General features: G+C 40.3%; 2 protein-coding genes across 2 annotated transcripts; one reads left to right on the plus strand and one right to left on the minus strand.

Moving 5' to 3' along the window:
* Nucleotides 1-2,909: 2,909 nt before the first annotated feature.
* Nucleotides 2,910-9,952, minus strand: LOC146707304 (uncharacterized). The gene is made up of 9 exons (XM_085458630.1): nucleotides 9,722-9,952; nucleotides 9,512-9,616; nucleotides 9,187-9,405; nucleotides 7,019-7,345; nucleotides 5,186-5,531; nucleotides 5,020-5,074; nucleotides 4,377-4,519; nucleotides 4,088-4,142; nucleotides 2,910-3,561 (listed from the first exon to the last, which is right to left on the minus strand). Exons 1-9 carry the CDS (start codon nucleotides 9,903-9,905, stop codon nucleotides 3,436-3,438), a joined length of 1,560 nt encoding a protein of 519 aa, XP_085314756.1. The 5' UTR covers nucleotides 9,906-9,952; the 3' UTR covers nucleotides 2,910-3,435.
* Nucleotides 9,953-13,404: 3,452 nt separating this feature from the next.
* Nucleotides 13,405-18,282, plus strand: LOC146707305 (B-cell receptor CD22-like). The gene is made up of 9 exons (XM_085458631.1): nucleotides 13,405-13,485; nucleotides 13,763-14,053; nucleotides 14,137-14,370; nucleotides 14,476-14,580; nucleotides 14,687-14,905; nucleotides 15,391-15,732; nucleotides 16,861-17,206; nucleotides 17,298-17,355; nucleotides 17,716-18,282. Exons 1-9 carry the CDS (start codon nucleotides 13,431-13,433, stop codon nucleotides 17,899-17,901), a joined length of 1,836 nt encoding a protein of 611 aa, XP_085314757.1. The 5' UTR covers nucleotides 13,405-13,430; the 3' UTR covers nucleotides 17,902-18,282.
* Nucleotides 18,283-25,278: the final 6,996 nt, after the last annotated feature.

Raw genomic sequence — 25,278 nt, forward strand, 5'->3', positions numbered from 1 at the left:
TAAGCTTCATAGCGGAGGGGACGCCGTACATTACGCCGTGGGCGCGCACCAAGAGCTGAGAAGTTCTGAATATCATCCATCTTGTTAGGGTAGAAGCAGCTTACATCCGGCTCGAAGGACCATTAATGTTGGGTAGATAGCTTGTACTGGAAGGACTGTAAGGTGCTAGTTCAGGTTTGCAGCTACCACTCCCCGGAGTGTCGGCCAGAACACTGCTCAAGGCCCGGATGAATGTTCAGAAGGGAGACAATGAAGACACCGAGGATAGTGCAGACTCTTGTATTGACTTCACACAGTTGAAGGTAACAGAGGTTGTCAGAGGAGCAGGTATTGCATACAGGTTTAGGTGCGTGGGCATGGATGTGTGTGTGTGTGTGGTCTCTGAACGGAACAGAAAGAAAATGCTACATTACTAAAGTGTTCACAACAATATCTCCAGAGTACATCAACATAAACACAGGCAGGAAATAAACCAACATCCCCTTTAATACCATAGGCCATATATTACCCACGACTCACACGTAGACCCCCTGAGAGAGCTAACCAGGTACACAGCTATACCCAACCACACGGCAGGAAAGTTAGCTTAGCTTAGCTTAGCTTAGCACCCGCTAGCGGCACAGACAGAAACATAATCATTTCCCCCCTAACCTTGGTTACAGTCCCAAACACATCTTATTATCACATCCTCACACATCACCAACTTACGTTGCTCATTAACGCACACTTCTCACGGGATAACCAATTCTCTGCCAGTAATCTGGAGCAGAAAAGCTCAGGTGCTTTGCCCACGTCTCTCCCTGGACATAGTCTCTCATACAAAGCGGTGGGGTGACCTCTACTGGCCACTCTAAAAACTACAGGTGAACTAACAACTGAACAGAATAAACCCATAACTACGGGGCCTTTTGTACAAAATTACTTTTTTTCGTGTTTCGTGCTTCGTGTTTCGTGCAAACCCTCATCCCTGAACGATTACCGGCCAGTTGCACTGACCTCGGTAGTAATGAAGGTGTTTGAGAGGCTGCTGAAGAACATCATCTCCTCCTCCATCCCAGACACCACAGATCCGCTGCAGTTCGCCTACAGATCCAACAGATCCACAGAGGATGCCATCGCCCACGTCCTACACACCACTCTCAGCCACGTGGACAAGAAACAGGGTAACTATGTGCGAATGCTGTTTGTTGATTACAGTTCAGCGTTTAACACAATAGTGCCCTGCAGACTGTTCACAAAGCTCAGGGATCCGGGACTTAACAGCCGTCTGTGTGCATGGGTGTTGGACTTCCTCACTGGCAGAACTCAGGTGGTGAGGGTGGGCAGGTGCTTCTCCAACAGCATCACCATCAACACAGGAGCACCTCAGGGATGTGTCCTCTCGCCACTGCTCTACTCCCTCTACACTTCAGACTGTGTGGCCACCCACGGCTCCAACACCATTGTGAAGTTTGCTGACGACACAGTGGTGTTGGGTGCCATCTCCAACAACGATGAGGCGGCCTACATGGATGAAGTGAAGAATCTGGCATCGTGGTGCCAGGACAACCACCTCCAGCTGAACGTCAGCAAGACCAAGGAGCTGGTGGTGGACTTCAAAAGGGGTCAGCACAGAGACTACAAGCCCATTATCATCAATGGAGCTCCAGTGGAGAGGGTGCAGTCCTTCAAGTATCTTGGTGTCCACATCTCCTCAGACCTGACATGGGCTGCCCACATTCAGGTCCAGACCAAAAAGGCTAGGCAGCGCCTGTATCACCTACGACAACTGAGGAAGTTCAGGGTCTCTCCAAAGATCCTCAGGATTTTCTATACAGGCGCTGTGGAGAGCATCCTCACACAGAACATGACATCGTGGTTTGGGAACAGCTGTGTGAAGGACCAAAAAGCTCTCCAGAGAGTGATCCGTACAGCAGAACGCTGCTGCAGGATTGCTCTCCCCCCGCTTCAGGACACCTACACCAGGAGATGCTGGACTAGAGCAGCGCAGATACTGAAGGACCCATCCCATCCTGGCAACAAACTGTTCCAACTTCTGCAATCTGGTAGAAGGTTCCGCATCTTCCGGGCAAGGACAGAGAGACTCAAGAGGAGCTTCTATCCCCAAGCCATCCGTGCCCTAAACACACACACCCGCCCTCTCACATCATCTATAATTGACTGAGACAGGACTCTCTTCCAGACACTCTAAACCAAGGCACAATGTACATTTCAATTCCTTTAATTTTAAATATGTTTATATTGTCTATCCCGTAAAATAGTCAGATGTCTATTCATATTAATGTACAGAATTCACCTGCTTGCTGCTACTACTGCACATTCACCCAGTGTATATACTATATGTATGTATATATATATATAATGTTCTTCCTCTACACCCCCCCCCAATTTTTGCACATGTCGAGGAGCGTGTCAGGCTACATTTCACTGTGTGTTATACTTGTATAACTATGCATGTGACAAATAAAGAACCTTGAACCTTGAAATTGTCTGTGTTTGACAAAATGTGCTGATTTTTCACATGTGATAGCAGAACTGAATTGGGCATGCACAGGATGAGTCACATCATTTGAAACTTAGCCCTGATTGGAGAAATTGGAAGAGTTACAACTGACCCATGTTACAACTATCCCCGGTCTCCCCTACCTAAAAAAAAATACTCACCAGCATGAAAATTCTGTTATGCTTCTATTACGTGTTGTTAGTTCAGCCCTTATGTCATTTTCAGAGGGATGCTTTGTGTTGTTGGTTAAAAAGATGTGACTCGTGTGAGTGTGTCTGCAGACAGACTGCATTCAGCATTAAAAGCAACACTTCCTCATATGTCTTTCCCACAAAGCAGAGCCCTCTAGTGGAGAATCGATGCACTGACATCATATTGAATGTTCCTTAGAATTTGTTTTCTTCTTTGCTGCATTTTTTCTTTTTATTGTTTAGTTTTTACAAAGTACACATAGGAAATTATTAAATGTAATGTAATTAAACGTAATTATATTTTCATCAATACCTGTCAGTGTAACAGTGGGAACAGAGACATGTGGTTTAGTTGTTATTTTGTGGTTTAGAAAAAACCCCCCAACACTTGACAGAAGTTAAACCTGCAGACGTGATGACTTTGATGTTTTATGTCGCGTCAGAAACAGAGTTAATAATTTTACAGTCAAAGCTGCAGAGCACCCAGAAAGTAAAACAAACCAAGCTCACAGAGTAATATCATTAGCATGTCTCCTATTTTCATTAGACCTCTTTAAAGTGAAGCTGAAGTATTTCTATATTTCTGTTAATTACTTTCCTGTGTTGTCTGTTTTAGTACAATGTGTGAAACCCACTGACAGACACACCAGCTGTGGTGTCTCTGCTGTGACACTGAAGTTATTTCAGACACAAACTCTCCGCAAAATGTTCCTTTAAATCACCATGGTAACAAACTCTTCTTTAGTGAGCAGGCAGTGGCTCCATGGTGGAGTAGAGATCAGCTGTGTGGTTCTGACTGAAGTGCAGTCTCCTGTAGTGATGATCATCCTGCTCTGCTGACTGAGCTGAGATACTTTCAGGGTTCATCTGAGGAGACGAGACAGTAATTATACATTTATATTAAACTAAATCTTTAGCTCACTCTCCTTTCAGAGCATTATAAACATCACTTTGTAGAGCTCAACTGATAAATGTCTGTGTTAAACATGTGGTAAACAAGCCTTTTAGTGGTCGTTTCAGGGAATTATTTCCTAGTTTATTAACATAAATTATACTACATGGCTTTTTGATGTAGTTCAAATCAGAGTGAAATCTGTGTACAGTCAGGGCTAAACTTCACGTCTGTTCAATGTCCAAAAATAATATGTAAGCCTGATATCAGCCTAATGATTGTCGATGTATGGCATTTGTAGTATCTCAAAATATAATAGTAGTGTGTCCCTGTCACATGATGTTCATGGTGTAACTGTATATAATCTAATAAAAACTCTATAAAAGAAAATCTTCAGGTAGAGTTTGTGAGAAAACTGAAAAAGCTGAAGACTTTTTGGATTATTTCAGGTGAAGACAAACACGACAGATGAGATGTTTTTGTTTGAATCCAGTTCTGTACCTGCTCTTTGTTGTCTGATGTTCTTCTTGGAGACTGTCTGGAAGTCCTCTTTGATCTAGTTCATAAAAAAATGACTGACTATGTGAAATATAAGACAAAAACAATTTCCTTATTTGATCCACTGAATCTGGAAAGGAGCTCACAGCCCTCTATATTCAAAACACAAAGTAATGAACTCTATAATCCACTTGGATCTTATTCAGGTTATTATAAAGCCCAGTCTGTAATAATCTACAGTTTTGTAACAATATAGCCCTCGTTTACAGTGTAATTAATGTTTCAGACATACTCAGGTTTGTAGTGGATATGATGTTGTTCTCGGGGCTGAGATGGAGGAATCGTGGAGTAGAGAGAATCTGTTTCATTCTTGTAGACGTGGAGTCTTTGGTAGTTCAGGTCCTGCTCTCCTCGATGGGCTGCGATGTCGTCATACTGGGGACCAAAGTTTAAATGATAACAAAGAAACAGAGAAGTTACATTTTCAGTGATGATGATGATTGTTGTTATTTTTACAATAATGAATACATTATTGCAGATCCTTCAACTAAGAGCTCAGCTGGATGGTAGAATTAGCCCAAAGTAGTAGATTCAAACTTATATTCATAGATATTCAATATGAGTTAAACTATGTGAGTGAGTCTGTTTAAATAATTTGCTCTGACATTTTAAAAAAAACTATCATGAAGCTTTTAAAAAACTGACTGGTCTATTATTTGTTGCTGTAGAGTACAGGACCTTAAAACATGTGGTACATAACATTTCTGTGTCAGCAGAAGAAAAACTAAAAGAAGACAAAAAACTAAGAAAGAACAATGATCTGATTAAATAATGAATAAGAAACGTATCATCTCTTAAAAAATGACTTGTATGAAAAAGTACAGAATGACACTGATGTTTTGTGTTGTACTAAAACTGTACTTTATTTTTATCACCTCCAAATAATCCAAATCTTCATTTCTTGAAGGTTGGTGAGAGTTCCTCTTTCTTCTGGTTTATGAAAAATAGTGAATACAAACATGAACAGGTGGTGTCTGGTTAGTGTGTAAATTCTAGATGAAACCTAAGAGATTTGACAGAGGAAACAGTGTTTATCCTCACCTGATCCACCAGCAGACAGTGAGAAGTATTAAAACCAGCAGAGCTGCAGAAACTCCTGCAGCTGCTGGTGTCCATGTTCCTGTGATACTTTGGACAGTGAGAGTCTTTGGAGCAGAGCTGATATCTTTGTTGGTTTTCACAGCACAGGAGTAGCTTCCTGCATCCTCCCTGCTGACTGGGTCTAGGATCAGATGTTTGTTCTGGTTCTCTTTCGGGGTCAGAGGTCGACTGTTCAAATACCAAATGTAGTTTGTGTTGTCAGTCAGAGGACAGCTGGTGCTGCAGGTCAGTGTGACTCTCTGACCCTCTGTCACCACTGCAGAAGGACTCATCTTCACTCTCAGCTCTGAAAGACACTCAGACTGGTCAGTAAATGTAAGAGATATTTCTTATAAACAGCAGGTTGGTTTTCAGGCATCAATGTTACAAAGTGAGTGAGAAATTTTTTTTGTTTTTACAAATATTAGAACTGTATTAAATTGAAGAAAAAAAAAAGATAATTTAGTAAAGATTTTTACCCAAAATGAACCTACTGACAGTAAATGTTCAAACGGCCAGAAATGTAAAAATATTACTGTACTGTACGTGTGACACCTTTTACATTACTGGAGAACATCTTTAGTAGGAAACCCGAGAGAATTGTGTCACGGCGGGTGAGGAGAGCCGTGTGAAAATAATAAATGAGGATCCAATCGCAGGCAGTAGTGGAGAAGTGAAGGTGGTTTATTGAACATGAAATAAATAGGGACAAACAGCAAACGGAGCTCGAACTAAACTAGACTGGAGAACAACTAAACTACAAAGCACAAACCTGAATGAGAACGAGCAGAGGAGAATGACGATGGACAGCAGGGAGAACACACGGGTGAGACATGGTAGATACACAGATGACGCAGAGTGGAATACACAGACAGACCAGCAACTACAATGACGGAGGACACGACTTAAATACACACAGAGAAACACGGGAATTACACACAGGTGGTGGACACAGCTGGGAACAATCAGTGAGACGAGACAGAGGTAAAACTGAACACACTCACATGAGACGCAGACCTTCACAATAAAACATCACACGCAGGCTCGACATCGAGAGACAGACAGGAAATAACATATAAACTAAACCCGCATCTTAAACCCAGATAAACAGAAACATGGAACTCTAATAATAAACATCATAATCATCACCATAAACACAACAAGAGAAGAAGAAAACAATCCAAAACTAAAACCCAAACATAATAAAACTCAAAATACTGGGTCCAACGGACCCAGAACCGTGACAAATTGAACCATAATCAATGGATTTATGAACTGGAATTCCTGCTGTGTTGGACTGAAACCTGGAAGAGGTTTGGTGATTTTGTGCTGAGTCTCTGCTCCTCATTGATGCTCTCTCTCCCTCAAAGCAACACAAGACTACATTTAAAGTCTAAAGTTGTGGACATTTTCTTTTTGACTCTTTCAGTAACAGTAAAGGTGAAAACTTGTGTATAAATATTACATCTCTCAAATCGTTCTCACAGATTGTTCTAGTCCTTATGCTAACACATACCTGGGATCTATTTTCACCACTAAAGTAACAAGTGCAAACATAGGTGAGCAGAGCTGCTGTTAATTGCCATTAATAGCTAATAATTGCAGCTAACTCTGGAGTTGCTCGTGGATTTCATCATCAAGCTGAAACGTTGTAGTCATGCAGCTGTAGGCTGTTAGAGCTGGCTGAGTCTCCCCACTACCAGCTTAGATTAGTTTCTGTTAGCTTATTTGAGTAACACACAGGACTAACTGGGATCTAAACAATGAACAGTGAGTCAAACAAGCTGTAATTACCTGTGACAATCAGAGTAACTCCAGGAAAATCAAACTGTTTCACTTCTTCATTTCCTGTTGTGATGGTGAACCTGTATTCTGCTGAGTCATCTCTCTTCAGCTTCTTTAATCTGAGGATGTGTTGGTTCTTCATGCTGTCATCATACTCCACATGATCTGCATCCTCAGTCAGCTGTTCAGCTTCTCTCTTGACTTTATACCAACATTTAGACTGTATCTGCTGGTAGTCAGGATGTGAGTATTTACTGGAGATGTTGACTGAAGATCCTTCCAGAGCACAGATTCTGCTGTGGACATAATTCAACGCCCAGCAGGAATCATTTACACCTGAAATATCAATGAAACAGAGAAGAGATATTTTAACTTAATTAGTCAAATCAGTTTATTTCTATCGCACATTTAAACGCAACAGATGTTGACCAACGTACAAGTAAAAATAACTTTAAAATATACCAGTAATTACTAATACTAACTAGAAAGTGCATTTTCTGAAGAAACTGCAGTGTGAATGCTTGAATCTGAATGTATGCACTGAAATGAATTAATTGCTGAATTTTGAGTTAAAACTTTTTTAATGAGATAAAAAAAACCCAAATTTAACCTGAAAACAAAAGTGCTGAACTGCTAAAAGCTGAAGGTTACACAGAAGAAGAAGTTGGAAAAAAGCTGAAAATGTTTTAATTGTAAATTAGAAAACCCTAAGAAATGAGAAAAGAACCTTTAGAGTCAGAAAACATCTGAATGAATATTAAAAGGTCATATTCTTTGAATCACTGAATGACTAAAATGTGATCCCTCCACTTGGATCCACACAGTTTAAAAAGTTTACATCTCTGAGCTTTGAAAGACAAGATGTTGGAAAGAGAACAACGATGGCGACGTTTTGAGGGTAAAATGATGGCTGTAACACTGTGGAGACAGCAGCAGTTGAAAGAGAAGTGCTTAAGTTGAATCTTGGCAGAGTGAGAGAGAGAGCTCGTTAAGCAGGCAGGTGTGAGCCTGGTTGCTATAGTGACTGCACCCAAGGGCTCCATACACACGTACACAGACATGCGCCTCACTTTTGCTGCTTAAAATGAACAGAAAAGTCAGGCCGAAACAAATCGCTCCCAAATGAAAAGTATAGGTCGTATTGACAAAATTCTTTCACCGTGAGCGACAGCAATGTCTAGTCTACCTAATTCTCAGTTTTCATGCCTGTGGAGCTTATTATATGGACGTGGTGACAGTGGAAAGACACCATGCTCTTCTGATTTTCAAACGAACCTTCTGAGTCATTTTAACATTAGAGTCTATGGAAGAGTTGGAGGGAGGAGGCTGTGCATTGGTGACATTTATGAAAGAACCATAACACCTAGGACAATAGTAAACACATTGGATGAAAGAGGACAGCGATGGCTACGTTTTGAGGGTAAAATGGCGGCTGTAGAGCAAACGCTGTGGACACAGCAGCAGTTTTAAAAAAGATTTTAAGATTAATTTTTTTGCTCCTCTCACTCTAGCAGTTGAGCTGCCTCACTCTAGCCCCAACATTCCGTCCCATACACACCCATTATAAACTCTGAAACGGGTGAAAAAACATCATGAAACTTAAACTGGAACTGAAGAAAAAGTATAATAGATATTGAAAAGATAAATACAAGTTGAATAGTTGAATGTCTTGTCTTCGTTTTAAAGTTTGAATGGTGGCTCTATGTCAATGTATGTGGAAGTAGTAAGAGTTTAAAAATGAGTAAGTTGAATGAGAATTTGAAGGGTCTCCCCATTGAAATACATGGGAAATTTTTGTTGAATAAAGTTGAATAAAATTAAAAATATAAATGTTAAAAATGAGAAAAGTAGAAGCAGTCATGTCCAAAAGAAGAGGAATCTAATGGTGTTTGAATGGTTTTTCTAAGTTGAACGGTTTTGAAGGAGTTAGATGCCAAAAAACGTACGGAATATATAATAATAAAGATTTGAAGAACAATACTGTGAATGCTTTTCAAGCATTCACACTAATAATAAAAAACAACTAAGTACCCTATGAAAATAATAAGAATTGTGATGTGATCACCAACGTTTTAAAACTGATCCTGAACTTTACAGGAAACCAGTGTGATGATTAGTCTTAATTGCAAGAAGTGGTGGTAATACTTTGTAAGTGGAGAGACAATAAGTTTACTCACAGACGTCAGCAGAGCGAACATCCTCAAGACCTTTTACAGCACAAGAGAAACTGTCATGATTAGATCTGGAAACTAGAATCTGTTTTCCCTCCTGCACTGTAGGCTTTCTGGTCTCATACCACACAAAGGAAATCAGAGGCTCAGTCAGAAAACAGCTGCTGTTACAGGTCAGTCTGATGTGACCTCTGTGTTCAGCAGGAGTCCTCTGGACATGAATTTCTGTTGGGAGATGATAAACACATTTTCCACCAGTTCATCTCTGTCATGTCAAATAAATAAACAAATAAAAATGAAGTTTCAAAGTGCAGTTTGTCCAGAACTTCACCTCTGGGATATGTGATGGAGCAGGACTCGTCCACTGATGTCTGCTGAGAAGAACACATTCTCCCTTTAGCATAGGTCACACTGAAGCAGGTCTCTGTGATGGAACCTGAGAAAAACCAACAACTTCCAGTAAATTCATTAGAGTCTGAAGAGTAAAGTGTTTGTGTTTAACATCTCATAACATGATGAGGAGGTGTCCATCATGACTCACCCACAGAGACTTCAGGGGCTCTGAGATGCTCGTAGCCTTTGACAGCACAGGAGTATGTGACTGCTTCCTCACTGCTGAGCAGCTCTTGGTACCAGGGAGACCAGTCCTCATAGAGAAACTCTCTGTTCTTGTACCAGATGTAGGCTGCAGGCTTTTCAGTCAGAGGACAGCTGCTGCTGCACATCAGTGTTACTGTCTGTCCCTCTGTGGCAGGAATCACCTTTACCTGCAGCTCTGAGAGGTCACATGACCAACATGAATACACTGATCATTCATAAAATCATTCATTTATGATGCATTTGTAAAAAGAACTGTACCTGTAACTTGGAGATGAATTCCACATTGTTGGCACTTTGATCTGTGAGCAGTTTTATTAATGCAGCAGTAAAAATTTGCATCTCTCTCTGTCAGATTATTGATTGTTAGAGTGAAATTACTCTCTGCTGACATGCTGTACTTTACATGTGTTTCATCTGTGGAGAGTTCAATCTTGGAGACAGTCAAGTGTCCAGTGTACCAGCTATTTCTTGCAGGGGGATGTTGATGTGAGCAGGGCAGATTCACTGATGAACCTTTCAAGGCACAGATGCTGTTTGCTTTTCCCTGAACACCTTTAACACAACATGTGATTAGAAAACATGGTGAACATTTATGCTAACTTTCTTTTCTGTGCTAATCTGTGATGACAACATGTTACTGTGAAGGATCACAATCTGGTGCTTTGATACACTTGAGAGTTCAGAACAGTAAAAGTACAAATCCTGTTAACTGTCAATCTTCTGTTTTCTAAAATCATTTTGTAACTTTCTGCAGGTTTGACACTAAAACTCCTGCCGTCCAGAAACATCATCACAGTCATCATGAGGAGGAGAAACAAATTATTCCTACCTGAGAGACACAGAATGAAACCCATGAACAAACATCCAGCTTCGGCCAACAACATGGCTGCTGTAGATTTTCTCTTCTAATGAGAAAGTTGATGTATGATGATTATAAAGAGCCGATCACTGCTGCTCTCAGAGTTTCAGAAATATCAGAAACGTGAATAAACGTTCAAATCAACATCTGTCTGACAGGAATGACTGACTTGTGTGAGTGTGTCAGCAGACAAACTGCATTCAGCTTTAACACCATCACTTCCTCATTTACTTATTTGCCCCACAAAGAGCCCTCTAGTGAAGAATGTATTACATAAGATATTTGACAAAATACTGAATCTTCTTTGAATGAATTGTTTTCTGTTTATTTTTCTTCCAGAATTTTTGGCTTTATAATTTTTCACTGACAAATGATCCCAATTAAACATGTGACAAGCCCAAATTTCATTGTGTTTTCATGAAAGCTCTGTCTGTGTGGTGGTGCAGTGGTTATTGTGGTTGTCTCGCTTTAACAAGCTCGTGGCTTCATGTCTGGGACTTTGCCTTCACATGTTCTTCCTGTGTTTGTTCACAGGTGTGAGTACATCTAGTTTTCTTTCTCTCTGTGTTTGCCCTGTGAGTGACTGTTGGGCTGTCCAGGGTCACCTCACCTTTTGCCCTGTGGCAACTGTGATAAACTCCACCTTCCTTGTGAACTCTAACCATATAAGTGGAAGAGCATGTATCTGTCAGCATTGATGGTGAAAGCAGAGACATGAAATTGTTTGAGGTTATATTGTGGTTCAAAAAACAAACTTAAAAGAACGACCTGAAGACATGATCACCCAGAAAGTAAGAAAACCTAAAGCGCCTAAAGTAACACGATTAGCAGGTCTTGTATTTTGCATCACATGCATTTCATTGTGTTTAGAGACAGAACAACATGAAAGCAAACACTACAAAAAACATCATCTGCTGTACAAATACCTGATTTTCAATTTAAAGATGTCTGATGATATTATGTGGTGTCAATGTCTGGCATGATTGTGTTGAATGGGGCGATCGTGGCTCAAGAGTTGGCAGTTCGTATTGTGATCAGAAGGTTGCCGGTTCGAGCCCCGGCTCGGACAGTCTTTGTTGTTGTGTCCTTGGGCAAGACACTTCACCTATCGCCTACTGGTAATGGCCAGAGGGGCTGATGGTGCAATATGATAACCTCGCTTCTGTTGTGACTACAACTGTAGCTGCCTCCACCAGTGTGTGAATGTGGGAGTGAATGAATAGTGGAATTGTAAAATGCTTTGAGGGTCTCGAAAAGCGCTATATAAATGCAATCCATTATTAACCCTTTCAGAGCGGGCACCCTCCGTTTTGCACAACTACTTTTAAATCCCAGTAGATCTGCAACCACGTGAGCTAGCGCAATAATTTTTTTGCATATGAAACCGGAGGAGTTGTACTTACATCTTATGCCATCAGCTTTTCCTACGTCACGGTTTCCTTCCACATATAGTTTTGCAAAAACTGCATAAAAAGCACTTGCAGCAACAAAAACATAATATTCCAGAAACACGCTTTGCCAATCCGATCAGCTGTTCATAACACTGCCTATGTTGGAATAGATGCGAACTATCGCATGTCCGCCATGACTTGCCCAAAACCGGAAGTGACGTCATTTTCGCGGAAATGTAGTTTTTTGCCATCAAGGCCTCATGAGCCTATACTGGTGTTTTTAAAAGTTATGTTTGACTTTATGACTTTCTGTTTCGTTTCTGGGATGCTTAGGACTCATATTGCACTGCTGGAAATCATTTATTTTGATGCATATGCTGCTTTTTTGCAAATTTGCACTATAATATTTATATTCATTATATTATATATTATATTATATTTTTCCTGCAGTGTATTGGTAAAAATTGGTGTATTTCAAGAATAAAACTATGAAGACACTCAAAATAAATTTCCTGTGGTGGGAAACTATTTTGTGCAACTTTTTTGTATTTACAGTTTTGAGGGATAAGCCTCTTAAATTTCTCTAACTAGAAATATATGTTAAAAAAAACAAGAATTTTCAATTTTAGGTTATTGCACTTTTTTTGTAATTTATGTAATTACTATGCACTTAATGCAGACATATTATTATAATTTAGGCTGTAATTGTTGTATTGCAACTTGAAATGCTCCCAAAAATGGCTCTACAACATTTAAAAATATAATATAAGCTCTGGCGGACTTGGTTCTATGGTAGGTCTTAAAGGGTTAATAATTGTGCGCTTTGTGTTGTGTTACTTTCTGGGTGATTTGCAGCTTCAAATATAAAAATCTTTCACATTGTTTGTGTCAAAAATTAAAACATTAATCACATCATGTTTGGAAGTTTAACATCTGTTAAATTTTTTCTACATCCGACAACAACAACAAACAGCTTCACATCTTCACGTTGTCATTGTTATCACTGAAGGTTTTTTTTTAATTGTGAATAAACACTAAATGTTTATGTGAAATTTAGTGATATTGCAATTTTTACGTTTTGTAAACTAAAAAATAATATTATAATTTTAGTAATGATGACAAGAAATAGAAAATACATTTATTTGAGGTCAATACATGGATTCTTCACTAGAGGGCTCTTTGTGGGGGAAATAAGTAAATGAGGAAGTGATGGTGTTAAAGCTGAATGCAGTTTGTCTGCTGACACACTCACACAAGTCAGTCATTCCTGTCAGACAGATGTTGATTTGAACGTTTATTCACGTTTCTGATATTTCTGAAACTCTGAGAGCAGCAGTGATCGGCTCTTTATAATCATCATACATCAACTTTCTCATTAGAAGAGAAAATCTACAGCAGCCATGTTGTTGGCCGAAGCTGGATGTTTGTTCATGGGTTTCATTCTGTGTCTCTCAGGTAGGAATAATTTGTTTCTCCTCCTCATGATGACTGTGATGATGTTTCTGGACGGCAGGAGTTTTAGTGTCAAACCTGCAGAAAGTTACAAAATGATTTTAGAAAACAGAAGATTGACAGTTAACAGGATTTGTACTTTTACTGTTCTGAACTGTCAAGTGTATTAAAGCACCAGATTGTGATCCTTCACAGTAACATGCTGTCATCACAGATTAGCACAGAAAAGAAAGTTAGCATAAATGTTCACCATGTTTTCTAATCACATGTTGTGTTAAAGGTGTTCAGGGAAAAGCAAACAGCATCTGTGCCTTGAAAGGTTCATCAGTGAATCTGCCCTGCTCACATCAACATCCCCCTGCAAGAAATAGCTGGTACACTGGACACTTGACTGTCTCCAAGATTGAACTCTCCACAGATGAAACACATGTAAAGTACAGCATGTCAGCAGAGAGTAATTTCACTCTAACAATCAATAATCTGACAGAGAGAGATGCAAATTTTTACTGCTGCATTAAAACTGCTGACAGATCAAAGTGCCAACAAAGTGGAATTCATCTCCAAGTTACAGGTACAGTTCTTTTTACAAATGCATCACAAATGAATGAGTTTATGAATGATCAGTGTATTCATGTTGGTCATGTGACCTCTCAGAGCTGCAGGTAAAGGTGATTCCTGCCACAGAGGGACAGACAGTAACACTGATGTGCAGCAGCAGCTGTCCTCTGACTGAAAAGCCTGCAGCCTACATCTGGTACAAGAACAGAGAGTTTCTCTATGAGGACTGGTCTCCCTGGTACCAAGAGCTGCTCAGCAGTGAGGAAGCAGTCACATACTCCTGTGCTGTCAAAGGCTACAAGCATCTCAGAGCCCCTGAAGTCTCTGTGGGTGAGTCATGATGGACACCTCCTCATCATGTTATGAGATGTTAAACACAAACACTTTACTCTTCAGACTCTAATGAATTTACTGGAAGTTGTTGGTTTTTCTCAGGTTCCATCACAGAGACCTGCTTCAGTGTGACCTATGCTAAAGGGAGAATGTGTTCTTCTCAGCAGACATCAGTGGACGAGTCCTGCTCCATCACATATCCCAGAGGTGAAGTTCTGGACAAACTGCACTTTGAAACTTCATTTTTATTTCTTAATTTATTTGACATGACAGAGATGAACTGGTGGAAAATGTGTTCATCATCTCCCAACAGAAATTCATGTCCAGAGGACTCCTGCTGAACACAGAGGTCACATCAGACTGACCTGTAACAGCAGCTGTTTTCTGACTGAGCCTCTGATTTCCTTTGTGTGGTATGAGAACAGAAAGCCTACACTGCAGGAGGGAAAACAGATTCTAGTTTCCAGCTCTAATCATGACAGTTTGTCTTGTGCTGTAAAAGGTCTTGAGGATGTTCGCTCTGCTGACGTCTGTGAGTAAACTTATCGTCTCTCCACTTACAAAGTATTACCACCACTTCTTGCAATTAAGACTAATCATCACACTGGTTTCCTGTAAAGTTCAGGGTCAGTTTTAAAATGTTGGCGATCACATCACAATTCTCAGCTGCAGATCCAAAACTCTGGACTCGTCTTCCTCTTCAGATCTGCTCACTGTGATACTAACAGTATTCATCTCCTGACTTCTGCTCAGCTTTTTCAGTCTCAGCCAAGAGTAACTCAGTCTGTCATTTTCCCCAGTGTATTTATTTCTTCATCTATATATATTTAATATTATTATTTCACTATTGCTTTTATTAATTATTTGGTCGTTTTTATTATAAGCATACTTTAAAGTGCTTTTTACTTGTTGTGCAGTACATTTGTCAACATCTGTTGTGTTTAAATGTGTGATAGAAATAAACTGATTTGACTAATTAAGTTAAAATATCTCTTCTCTGTTTCATTGATATTTCAGGTGTAAATGATTCCTGCTGGACGTTGAATTATGTCCACAGCAGAATCTGTGCTCTGGAAGGATCTTCAGTCAACATCTCCAGTAAATACTCACATCCTCACTATGAGCAGATACAGTCTAAATGTTGGTATAAAGTCAAGAGAAATGCTGAGGAGGACGTCAGGAGGAACCTGACTGAGGATGCAGATCATGTGGAGTATGATGACAGCATGAAGAACCAACACATCCTCAGATTAAAGAAGCTGAAGAGAGATGACTCAGCAGAATACAGGTTCACCATCACAACAGAAAATGAAGAAGTGAAACAGTTTGATTTTCCTGGAGTTACTCTGATTGTCACAGGTAATTACAGCTTGTTTGACTCACTGTTCATTGTTTAGATCCCAGTTAGTCCTGTGCGTTACTCAAATAAGCTAACAGAAACTAATCTAAGCTGGTAGTGGGGAGACTCAGCCAGCTCTAACAGCCTACAGCTGCATGACTACAACGTTTCAGCTTGATGATGAAATCCACGAGCAACTCCAGAGTTAGCTGCAATTATTAGCTATTAATGGCAATTAACAGCAGCTCTGCTCACCTATGTTTGCACTTGTTACTTTAGTGGTGAAAATACACCCCAGGTATGTGTTAGCATAAGGACTAGAACAATCTGTGAGAACGATTTGAGAGATATAATATTTATACACAAGTTTTCACCTTTACTGTTACTGAAAGAGTCAAAAAGAAAATGTCCACAACTTTAGACTTTAAATGTAGTCTTGTGTTGCTTTGAGGGAGAGAGAGCATCAATGAGGAGCAGAGACTCAGCACAAAATCACCAAACCTCTTCCAGGTTTCAGTCCAACACAGCATGAATTCCAGTTCATAAATCCATTGATTATGGTTCATCCTGTCGGGTTTACAACTAAAAATGTCCTCCAGTAATGTCACAGCTGTCACACGTACACTAAGATTTGTGGCCCGTGGACCACTTACTGCCAGTGGGCTCATTTTGGGTTACAAACAGCATGAAGCACCATCATTCATCTATGTAAACTGGTCAAGGAGACACAACCTGATCCATGATGGAGTCATCAGACCTTTCAAGATGTTTATACAAACTGATGCAATTTTATTTCCTCATTCATTCAGTGATGAAAGGTTTTTTTAGTCTATGTTTTCTGTTTCAGTCCATGCATGGTTATCAGTCCCCAAACAGAGAAAGAACAGACAGACAAATGTTATGTGAGCAATTAAATCTGTCATCTCCTACATAGAGTTAAAGCTCTTTATGTTATCCTTTACAATAAAATCTTTACTAAATGATGTAGTTTTCTTTTCTTAAACCTAATACAGTTCTCATATTTGTAAAAGAAAAATATTCTCTCAGTCACTTTGAAACATTGACGCTAAACACCAACCTGCTGTTTATAAGAAACACTTAACATAAAATATCTCTTACAGTTACTGACAAGTTTAAGTGTTTTTCAGAGCTGAGAGTGAAGATGAGTCCTTCTGCAGTGGTGACAGAGGGTCAGAGAGTCACACTGACCTGCAGCACCAGCTGTCCTCTGACTGACAACACAAACTACATTTGGTACTTGAACAGTCGACCTCTGAACACGACAGAGAACCAGAACAAACATCTGATCCTAGACCCAGTCAGCAGGGAGGATGCAGGAAGCTACTCCTGTGCTGTGAAAACCAACAAAGAGATCAGCTCTGCTCCAAAGACTCTCACTGTCCAAAGTATCACAGGAACATGGACACCAGCAGCTGCAGGAGTTTCTGCAGCTCTGCTGGTTTTAATACTTCTCACTGTCTGCTGGTGTGTTAGGTGAGCATCACTGTGTTCTCTTTCAAACTGTCATTCACACACTGACCTTCACCATCTGTTCACTTTTATATTCCCTTATTTCATTAACCAGAAAAAGGAGAACTTCTAGCCAATCATCAACAAGTGAAACAATGGAAAACTTGGAGCAGGTAAACTAAATAAATGCAATAATTCTTCTACAACAGAGGAACATCTCCCTGATCTATCTAGATTATTCCTTCATGCATGTCAGAGCAGCTTCATTTTAACAGATATTGGAGATTATGTATCGGAATTTCAGGAGCAGGGCCACCCCTACAAACACCCTCCTTCCAGCTTTCATCTATATAGGTTCCCCCCAGTTCTGCAAGCTGATCATTCTTGTTTACATGCTCCACCCTCTCTCCCTCCTGGTTCTCCATTCTTTATTTTCTTCGCTTCTATTTAGTACATGGGGATCTGCCAGGCCCGGGAGCCGTCGCCAGCTCCCTTCGACATGTTATTAATATGTTATTTCTCTTTTTTATCAGGTAAATTTTGGGCCCCAGCACGACGACATCTCAGCTCAACCAGCAGAGCAGGAACTTGACTACAGCGAGATCAACTTGTCCAAGAACCAAACAGAACATCCCTACTCCACTGTTCAGTCATTTCAAGAGCAGGAGCATGTCCCCTACGCTGTTGTCAACTTCAGAGACAACACAACACCTGAGTGAGTTTATTTTATGATTATCAATAAAACTCAATGACCAGGCTGTGGACACCTAGAGCCTGTACAACACATCAACTTAAAGAAGATAAAATATAAAAACACATCTGCCTGTACAGGACTTAAATTGTTCTGTTCATGATGTTGGTATTACATTCACTTCTTGTATTTACTTTTTCTGATGAGTATGAACAAACTGTGGTCAATCTTGACAGGCTTCTTTCAAACCCTCATAGGAACTGAAACTAAAACATTTGTAATGGTTACCAGCTCTTTGTGTTGAGACAATCATTCTCAGGCTCTGTCTCGCACCAGATAAGAGGAAGCCTCAAGAGCAGCTCTTTATCTATATGTGTATATATTAAAATGTGTTTCTTAAAGTGTCTTTGACACACACATTAAAAGGTCATCATTATCTCAGGCTTTGCCCAACATGCCAGCAAAATTGTTCTAAAAATTGCAGTAAAGAAAAAACAAACAGTTGAACTCAATTTCTTGTAAAGTCAAAAATGTCTTCATCATAAATCCATTGGAGATTTATAGAACAGACTTCATATTTATGAACATGTAACAAACATTTTGTATTATAAGTAGAATAATAAATGTTATCTTTAAACAGACTTTAGTGGGTTGGTTGTTTCCTGAGTCAGCTTTAAACCACTTCACACTCATATTTCATAGTAAAAGTGGAAGTCACTGTGGTCAAACTGTCATTCAGTAAAGAGAGCACACTAACACAGACATTACAGTTTTTAGTGAGACACACAGCTCAGTAGTCTCTGTGCTCCATTCAAACACTTTTCACAGCCTCCATTTGTGATTTTCTTGTGCTTTCAGTTGGTCAATAGTAATTTTGCCAGAGACTGGAGGGCCTCCCTCTTCTCATCAAATAATCTAAGTCTCCCAAAACATCCACTAGGACTGCGTCAATGTGTGTGAGTGCTCCACGGAAGATTTTCCACCGGAGCAGTCTTGTGACATCCCTCTACACTCAGCCTTTGACTAAGTTATGATGATTGATGGTCAAACAGTGTGCTTTAAAGTTGCACACAGGGTCAGATTATATAGCGTTAGTCTTGACAATCACAATAAGGAAGAACACACTCAGTTGTCGGTGCCTAAAAGCTGCCAGGAAATTATTTTCCAGGTGGCTCATTACAACCTGATGGCTGGTCACATGGGGTATGACAAAACTGCCCTGTGGTTTGCATCAGCCAGTGCTCTAAGCCAGATTCTGTCCCAAATACCAGGTGGTATGTGCCCGAGGAGGGGGGCGGTGTTCACAGAGGGGAAAGTGGGAGCGAGAGTGGAAGAACGAGGGAGGGTCTGTAGTGAGGGGAGGTCCAGAGGCAATAATACAGACATAGCTTGGCTGGCCAAGTTGATTGATGGGGGTATGCAGGGTATGGTGTGTGGCTTAGCTGCAGGTTAGGGGTGGAGCAGTGGGTTGTGATTTGGCCAGGGGAACCTGGCACAGCTAGGTCTGTCAGCCTTCACACCAACTACACCTTTCCTTTTTTCAGTAGCTACTGGGGCCCAGAGAAGAGAGATGTGTGGTATGTGCAAGGCAGAGAAGGGAGCTGAGAAAGTGTATATATGTAAAAATCTCTCTAAATAAAAACACTGTTCTACAATTGTCATGTGCCTTCCTACTACAGTAGGATTATTGTCATTGTTCCTTTTGTGCTTTAGCTTGTGTGCTCCGTCCAGCATGAAATGGAGAGACATAGTAGAGGCAAAATTAATCGACAATATTGTTGATTAATTTGTCTCTAAAAACACCAGTACAGTAAAAGTTCCCCATTGTTGTTGAAGAGGTTTTGGATCTGCATTCATGCTTCTTTTCTACTGCAGGCTTGCTTAGAAGGCAATGATAAACCACGTGTTACAACCGAAAAAATAGTTCAAACTGAGCATCAGAATGAGGAAGAACGGTTATTTAAGTGACACAGATGTTGGTGTCAGACAAGCAGGTCTGAGTATTCAGAAACTGTTGATCTGCTGGGATTTTCCCACAGAATGATCTCTAAGGTTTACAGAGAATAATTAGAAAAAGAGAAAATAACCAGTGAGCAGCAGTTCTCTGAGTGAATTACAAAGGTCAGATCAGAATGGTCAGTAAGCTTTGAAGTGACAGATAAGAACTGTTAGTCAAACGACCGATTTGATCTCTAAACATAACAAATGTCAAACAGATGGACTACAACAGCAGAAAGTCACACCAGATGTCCCTCCTCTCAGCAACGAGCAGGAAACTGAGGCTACAATTTTCACATACTCACCAACATTAGACAACAGAATATTAGAAAAAAGTAGTTGGTCTGAATATTTCAATTTTTCCTAGAACATTTCGAGTGTATCATTAGAAGCTGGGAAAAGCAAGATGAAACATCCTGTTTATCAGCAGATCAGGCTGCTGTGGTGTAATGGTGCTGAGGATACTTTCTCTGTACATGTATGATCACAGTGTACCCATCTTTCGAGTGCTGTGTTCGGCAGAATAATACACCACAAGGTTAAAATCATGTCAACCTGGTTTCTTGAACATGACAATGAGTACTACTTTACTTCACGGGAAGAAGATCTCAATCCATTACAGCACTTTTGGAATGTGGTGGGATGAAAATTGACATTATGGATGTGCAGTTGATAAATCTGCACAATCTGTTTGATGCTGTCATGTCAATATGGACCAAATGTGGGAAATGTTTCCAAAATTAAGACAGCTTTGAAGGGAAAATGGGGAACCAATGTGTACCTAATAAAGTGGTACATTTACTTTTACATTTACTTAGTGTTTAATAATATTTAAAAGAACAAAAAGTAAAGTGAGTTCAGCCGAGGCCCAGTTAATCTTACCTTCTTTATCACAAAGGGTTTATGTTCTGGAAAAATTCAAAATGTTAATCATCATATTCATTGTTCCCAAATAAGGCACACAGGGAGCTCTGCCCACAAGTTGTTCTGATATGGTAAGGAGGTAATCCATAGTAAATATAAGTACCCTGCTTTGAGTTCATATTTATATTCATATTTACTTTGAGTTCATATTTATCACTTCCTGTCTGTCTAAAAATCCTTTTTAAAAATTATTTTTCACAACTTTCCAGGACTTGCTTCTGTACGCACAAACACACACCTTCATCTGTCACCTTCTTATGCCCTCCGGATGGCTCTTCTGTGTATCCTACTATTAACACATCCTCATCCTCCCAGCCTGTAACAACAACAAAGCTGGCACTCAAACAGCACAGGACACGACTCCTTCATGAACAGCACACAGTCTCAGTTTCAGTGTTGTGTTCACACACAGGCTTAGTTTTCAGCTTTCATTGCCTCAGTGAAGTGAAAGTACATAACCCTCACATTAAAAAAATGAGTGCGGAAAATTCCTCTGGTGCCATCCAGTGGTATGTTCAGAGCACTTCACTATTCCTGTTAATACAACATCTGAAAAGGAAAACAGTGTAAAGTCCTGCTGTCATAGTAAAAGAATTTCTTAATAAACTCAGAAAAATCAGCATTTGAACCAAATAACAAAAATATTTTAAAAATCTGGTCTCAGATTTATTATTTTACTGTTTTATTGTGAAGCACTTTGGTGTGCCTTAGGGTTTTTAAATGTGCTATATGAATTGTATTGTAGAATAAGCTGAATAACACAGTGTATTGTGGTCTGGCTTGCACTGTCAACAGGTAAGCATTTTTCCAGTGATATGGGGGAAGAAAGAAACTGTCACAGTGTTTGAAACTGACTCACGCGCAGACCAGGTATCCTTGGCAAAGAGAAAGTGCGTTTATTTACAGTGAGACACCAGGTGAGAATATATATACAGTGTGGTGGGGGAAAGGGTCCGGGGGGCCAGGGGGAAACAGGGATTAATCCAAACACACACACACTTGCTGTTCCAGGGCAGATCTATATACACACAGAGAAAGAAGTCCAGGTTAGGGATAGTCTCAAACTCTCAGGTTCAGGTTCAGGTTCAGGTTCAGGGGGACTGACACTGATGGCTAAACTATCCAGCGAAGGATGACACAGGTCCGCTGTCATAAATAGTGCTCCAAATCAGCTGGGATCGGCTGCAAGTGTAACGGTGAGCACAGGTGCGTGGGCCAGGGGCGGGAGCCCGTAATGAGCACCGCCCCGGCAGAGGAGAGAGAGCGCAAAGAAATAAATAAACAAAACATGTTGCCAAACAGAGTCAGCCAGCGAGGCACAGGGACCATGACAGAAACACACACACAGATATATAAATATATATATATATATATAAATAAAAATTACCAACTGCAGGCAGTCTTTACCTTCCAATCTCAGGCCTTAGGCCTGGGAGCTTCAGTGTTTTGTGCAGTGCCTTTGTCTAGGAACTGAGCTCTTCTGGATAGAGGTGGTGGATATCATTTCTAGTATCTGGTGGAGCCACGGACCCAGCTTAAGGTTCCAGCTATTCACTATTCTCACCACCTTTCTTCAACACCTGATGCAGACCTTGCTAATCAGGCGATGTCTGAGTTTGTATGCTATACAGTTTGATGTCACCAGTGTAGACGAGGCGACTGACAACTGCTCCACTTCGTACTCAGTATCTGTAGCCCGTCTTGTTAATGATCTTAGTGAGGGGGCTGAAGCCAATGAAAAACAGCAGTTGGAACAGAACATCTCCTCTGCAGATCCTGCAGTTGATGGTGACTGTTCTCCTGGCTTTAGATTAACCTCTAGTGTTGTTCCCCACACCCCCACTGATTTGTGATGAGGGGTCTTTGGTCCTTGTACAGTTCTAGGCATTCCAGGATCCATGTCAGGGACATTGACTCACAGACAATGTTCCCTCTAATTTTTCATGTGTCTGAGCAAACACACAAACTCCCTGAGCGGACCCTTGGACCACTGTGAGCAACAGCAGATGTGTGCACTCTGGTCACGCCAGCATCAAATCCATCCAAGTTTATTTATTACAGTGGTTCCCAAACTATTTTTGCTCGCCCCCCTTTGCTTTACAAGAAAATCTTTGCTATCAATACATTTTTCAAAAAAATGCTTCTCTGTGCAAAACGTGCTCACGATGCAGGGGAATTAAAATTTTGTTGGGGATACGTACCTTGGTACCACCACTGTGCAGGTGAAGCCAGTGTGCTTGGACACGTTGCAGTGGAGATTTTTTCTTTTGCTTTTTGACCACCCTGAGTCTTGGGTTGACATAACATCTTGTTGCTATGCCACCTTAAATTGATCATGTGATTGGTTTACCACAACTTCTTTATTATTCCTCAACTAATCTGTCCACACCACATTTTCTTCTTAGTAACGGCGATGTAACAATAGAAATAGTAATTATTCAGATTACTAGTTACTGAAAAAAGTAACAGCCGTTATTCCCATCACTGATAAAGACACGATTACCTGCATTTCCACTACTCATAAGCTAGTGTCAGTATTTAATGATCAATATCCACAAATAAAAATTGGAAATAAATGACACTAGATAAGCACATATTTGACTGAGAACTTAAACTTCACCTTAATTTAATGTCTGCCCTGCTCACATCTCGTTGTCATTAGCGTGTCTTCACTCCACACGGGTGTTGGCATATAAGGACGCCATCATAACCACTGTGGTCTTCAGGACTTTGAGATATAAAAAGTATATTTATGTGGATTCACCTCTGTTTGCACCATTTTGTTATCAGCGGTTGCATCTGTGCATGCCAAAGAGAAAACTTTCATAATAACAGCTGGATACTGAGCTGACTCTACCTGCCTCTTGCATGTAGCACAAGCGTTTACTAGTATAAGGCTGAAGAATTTCAATTTATAAAGGCAGTTAAAAAAAACTGTTAATACTTCCATGAACCATTGAGCAAAAGGAATATTACTAGATAGATGCTATTAGGAATGCTTTCAAAAGGCATCAACAGCACAGATACAGTGGATATCATTCACAGAACAATGTTTTCAACCAGGATGTAAACATTTTTATTTCTGCATTGATCAACAATCGCTGATCAATGGCCATGAGTTCCATTCACAGAGAGTTGGGGAATGGCTGCAATGACAGCATTGTAAGATGGTGAAAGATGTACCCTTAGGCCCCCTGCTCGATTCAGAGATGGTGGTTGTTGATCAATGGTCATGAGAATTTGCATAATTATGACAAAGGAACTGACCTCCCAGCCCATTGTTCCTTCAGTGAGCTGGTTTTAGTCATTATGCAAATGTACTGTTTATAAGATTGGGGAAACCTGCAGTCAGCTGAGACTGAAGAAGTCAGTTGGATGAGTGATGAAATGTTTCTCCCAGTGAAAACGTTACGTCCAGATGAACAGAATCAACTTTTGGAGACAGAGAATAAACTTGTTATGCTCACTGTGTAACTGTCTCCCTTTATAAGAGCATTTTTCTGACACACTACTTAGCAGTGGCATGCAGTGACTTTTATAGAAAGGAAAGCAACTGATAAGCAATTAAAAGTCTTGAGTAGATGCTCACAGTCTCTACTGAATTTGAAATAAGCCGTTTTCAGTGAAAATATCAAACTGCAGCCACAAGATGGTAGTAATGTAAAAGAAACATGTTGTTGCAGATTTTCTGAAATACAAATCTGAAATAAAAATCAGTGATTATTCTTTACAAGTGAAAGCTAATTATCTAAATATGTGTGTCTCGTACCAAGCTTCAAGCATCTGGAGAGTATTGTCAATTTTTTAAAATACCATCATTGATGCAGTTGTCTTCTTTGAAAAAGAAAAAGGAGTACATTCTGTTAAAATTATGGTCCCCAGCTATAATAGACTGGGCAACATGGCGGCATGGATGGTTGGCACGGTTGTCTCACAGCAAGAAAGACCTGAGTTCAATTCCACCATCAGGCCGGGGTCTTTCTGTGTGGAGTTTGCATGTACTTCCTGTGTTTGCGTGGGTTCTCCCTGGGTACTCTGGCTTCCTCCCACAGTCCAAAGACATGCAGCTAGTGGGGTTAGGTTTATTGGAAACGCTAAAATTGCCTATAGGTGTGAATGGTTGTCTCAGTCTATGTATTAGACCAGCGACCTGTCCATGGTGCCCTAAGACAGCTGGGATAGGCTCCAGCGGGCCCCCCGACCCTGAAGTTAGATGGATATAAGATGCTGTCATCCTTACATTTAGAAGAAGTGTATGACTAGGAGCAGTCCGGTTGTGCTGCATGGATGTTGTGTTTAGAATCTCTCCACCACACTCCTCTTTTAGAGGCAGAAACGTGCTACTTGCAACGTGAATCTCATGTGGTTATTTGGTGGTTCAGAAAAAAATTCGAGTGACGAGAAACCTGCAGACATGACGACCTGAAAGTGACATGATGAACAGTCAGTGTAGTGCAGCAGCTATCTGCCATCATTCAAATCA

The sequence above is a fragment of the Copadichromis virginalis genome, linkage group LG6, assembly GCF_057382275.1.
Source record: "Copadichromis virginalis isolate Kocher_CV1m ecotype Utaka linkage group LG6, C_Virginalis_male_GT1.1, whole genome shotgun sequence".
In the NCBI taxonomy this organism is placed as follows: Eukaryota; Metazoa; Chordata; class Actinopteri; order Cichliformes; family Cichlidae; genus Copadichromis; species Copadichromis virginalis.

Bases quoted from the DNA above. Each gene is read 5' to 3' on its own strand.
- LOC146707305 (XM_085458631.1), top strand. From the start codon at position 13,431: ATGTTGTTGGCCGAAGCTGGATGTTTGTTCATGGGTTTCATTCTGTGT. The intron at 14,054-14,136 runs GTACAGTTCTTT...GTGACCTCTCAG, and splicing joins AATTCATCTCCAAGTTACAG to AGCTGCAGGTAAAGGTGATT. The intron at 14,906-15,390 runs GTGAGTAAACTT...TTGATATTTCAG, and splicing joins TGTTCGCTCTGCTGACGTCT to GTGTAAATGATTCCTGCTGG.
- LOC146707304 (XM_085458630.1), bottom strand. From the start codon at position 9,905: ATGTGCAGCAGCAGCTGTCCTCTGACTGAAAAGCCTGCAGCCTACATC. The intron at 5,075-5,185 runs GTGAGGATAAAC...TTCATAAACCAG, and splicing joins ACTGTCTGCTGGTGGATCAG to AAGAAAGAGGAACTCTCACC. The intron at 3,562-4,087 runs GTACAGAACTGG...TCGTCTCCTCAG, and splicing joins CATCAGACAACAAAGAGCAG to ATGAACCCTGAAAGTATCTC.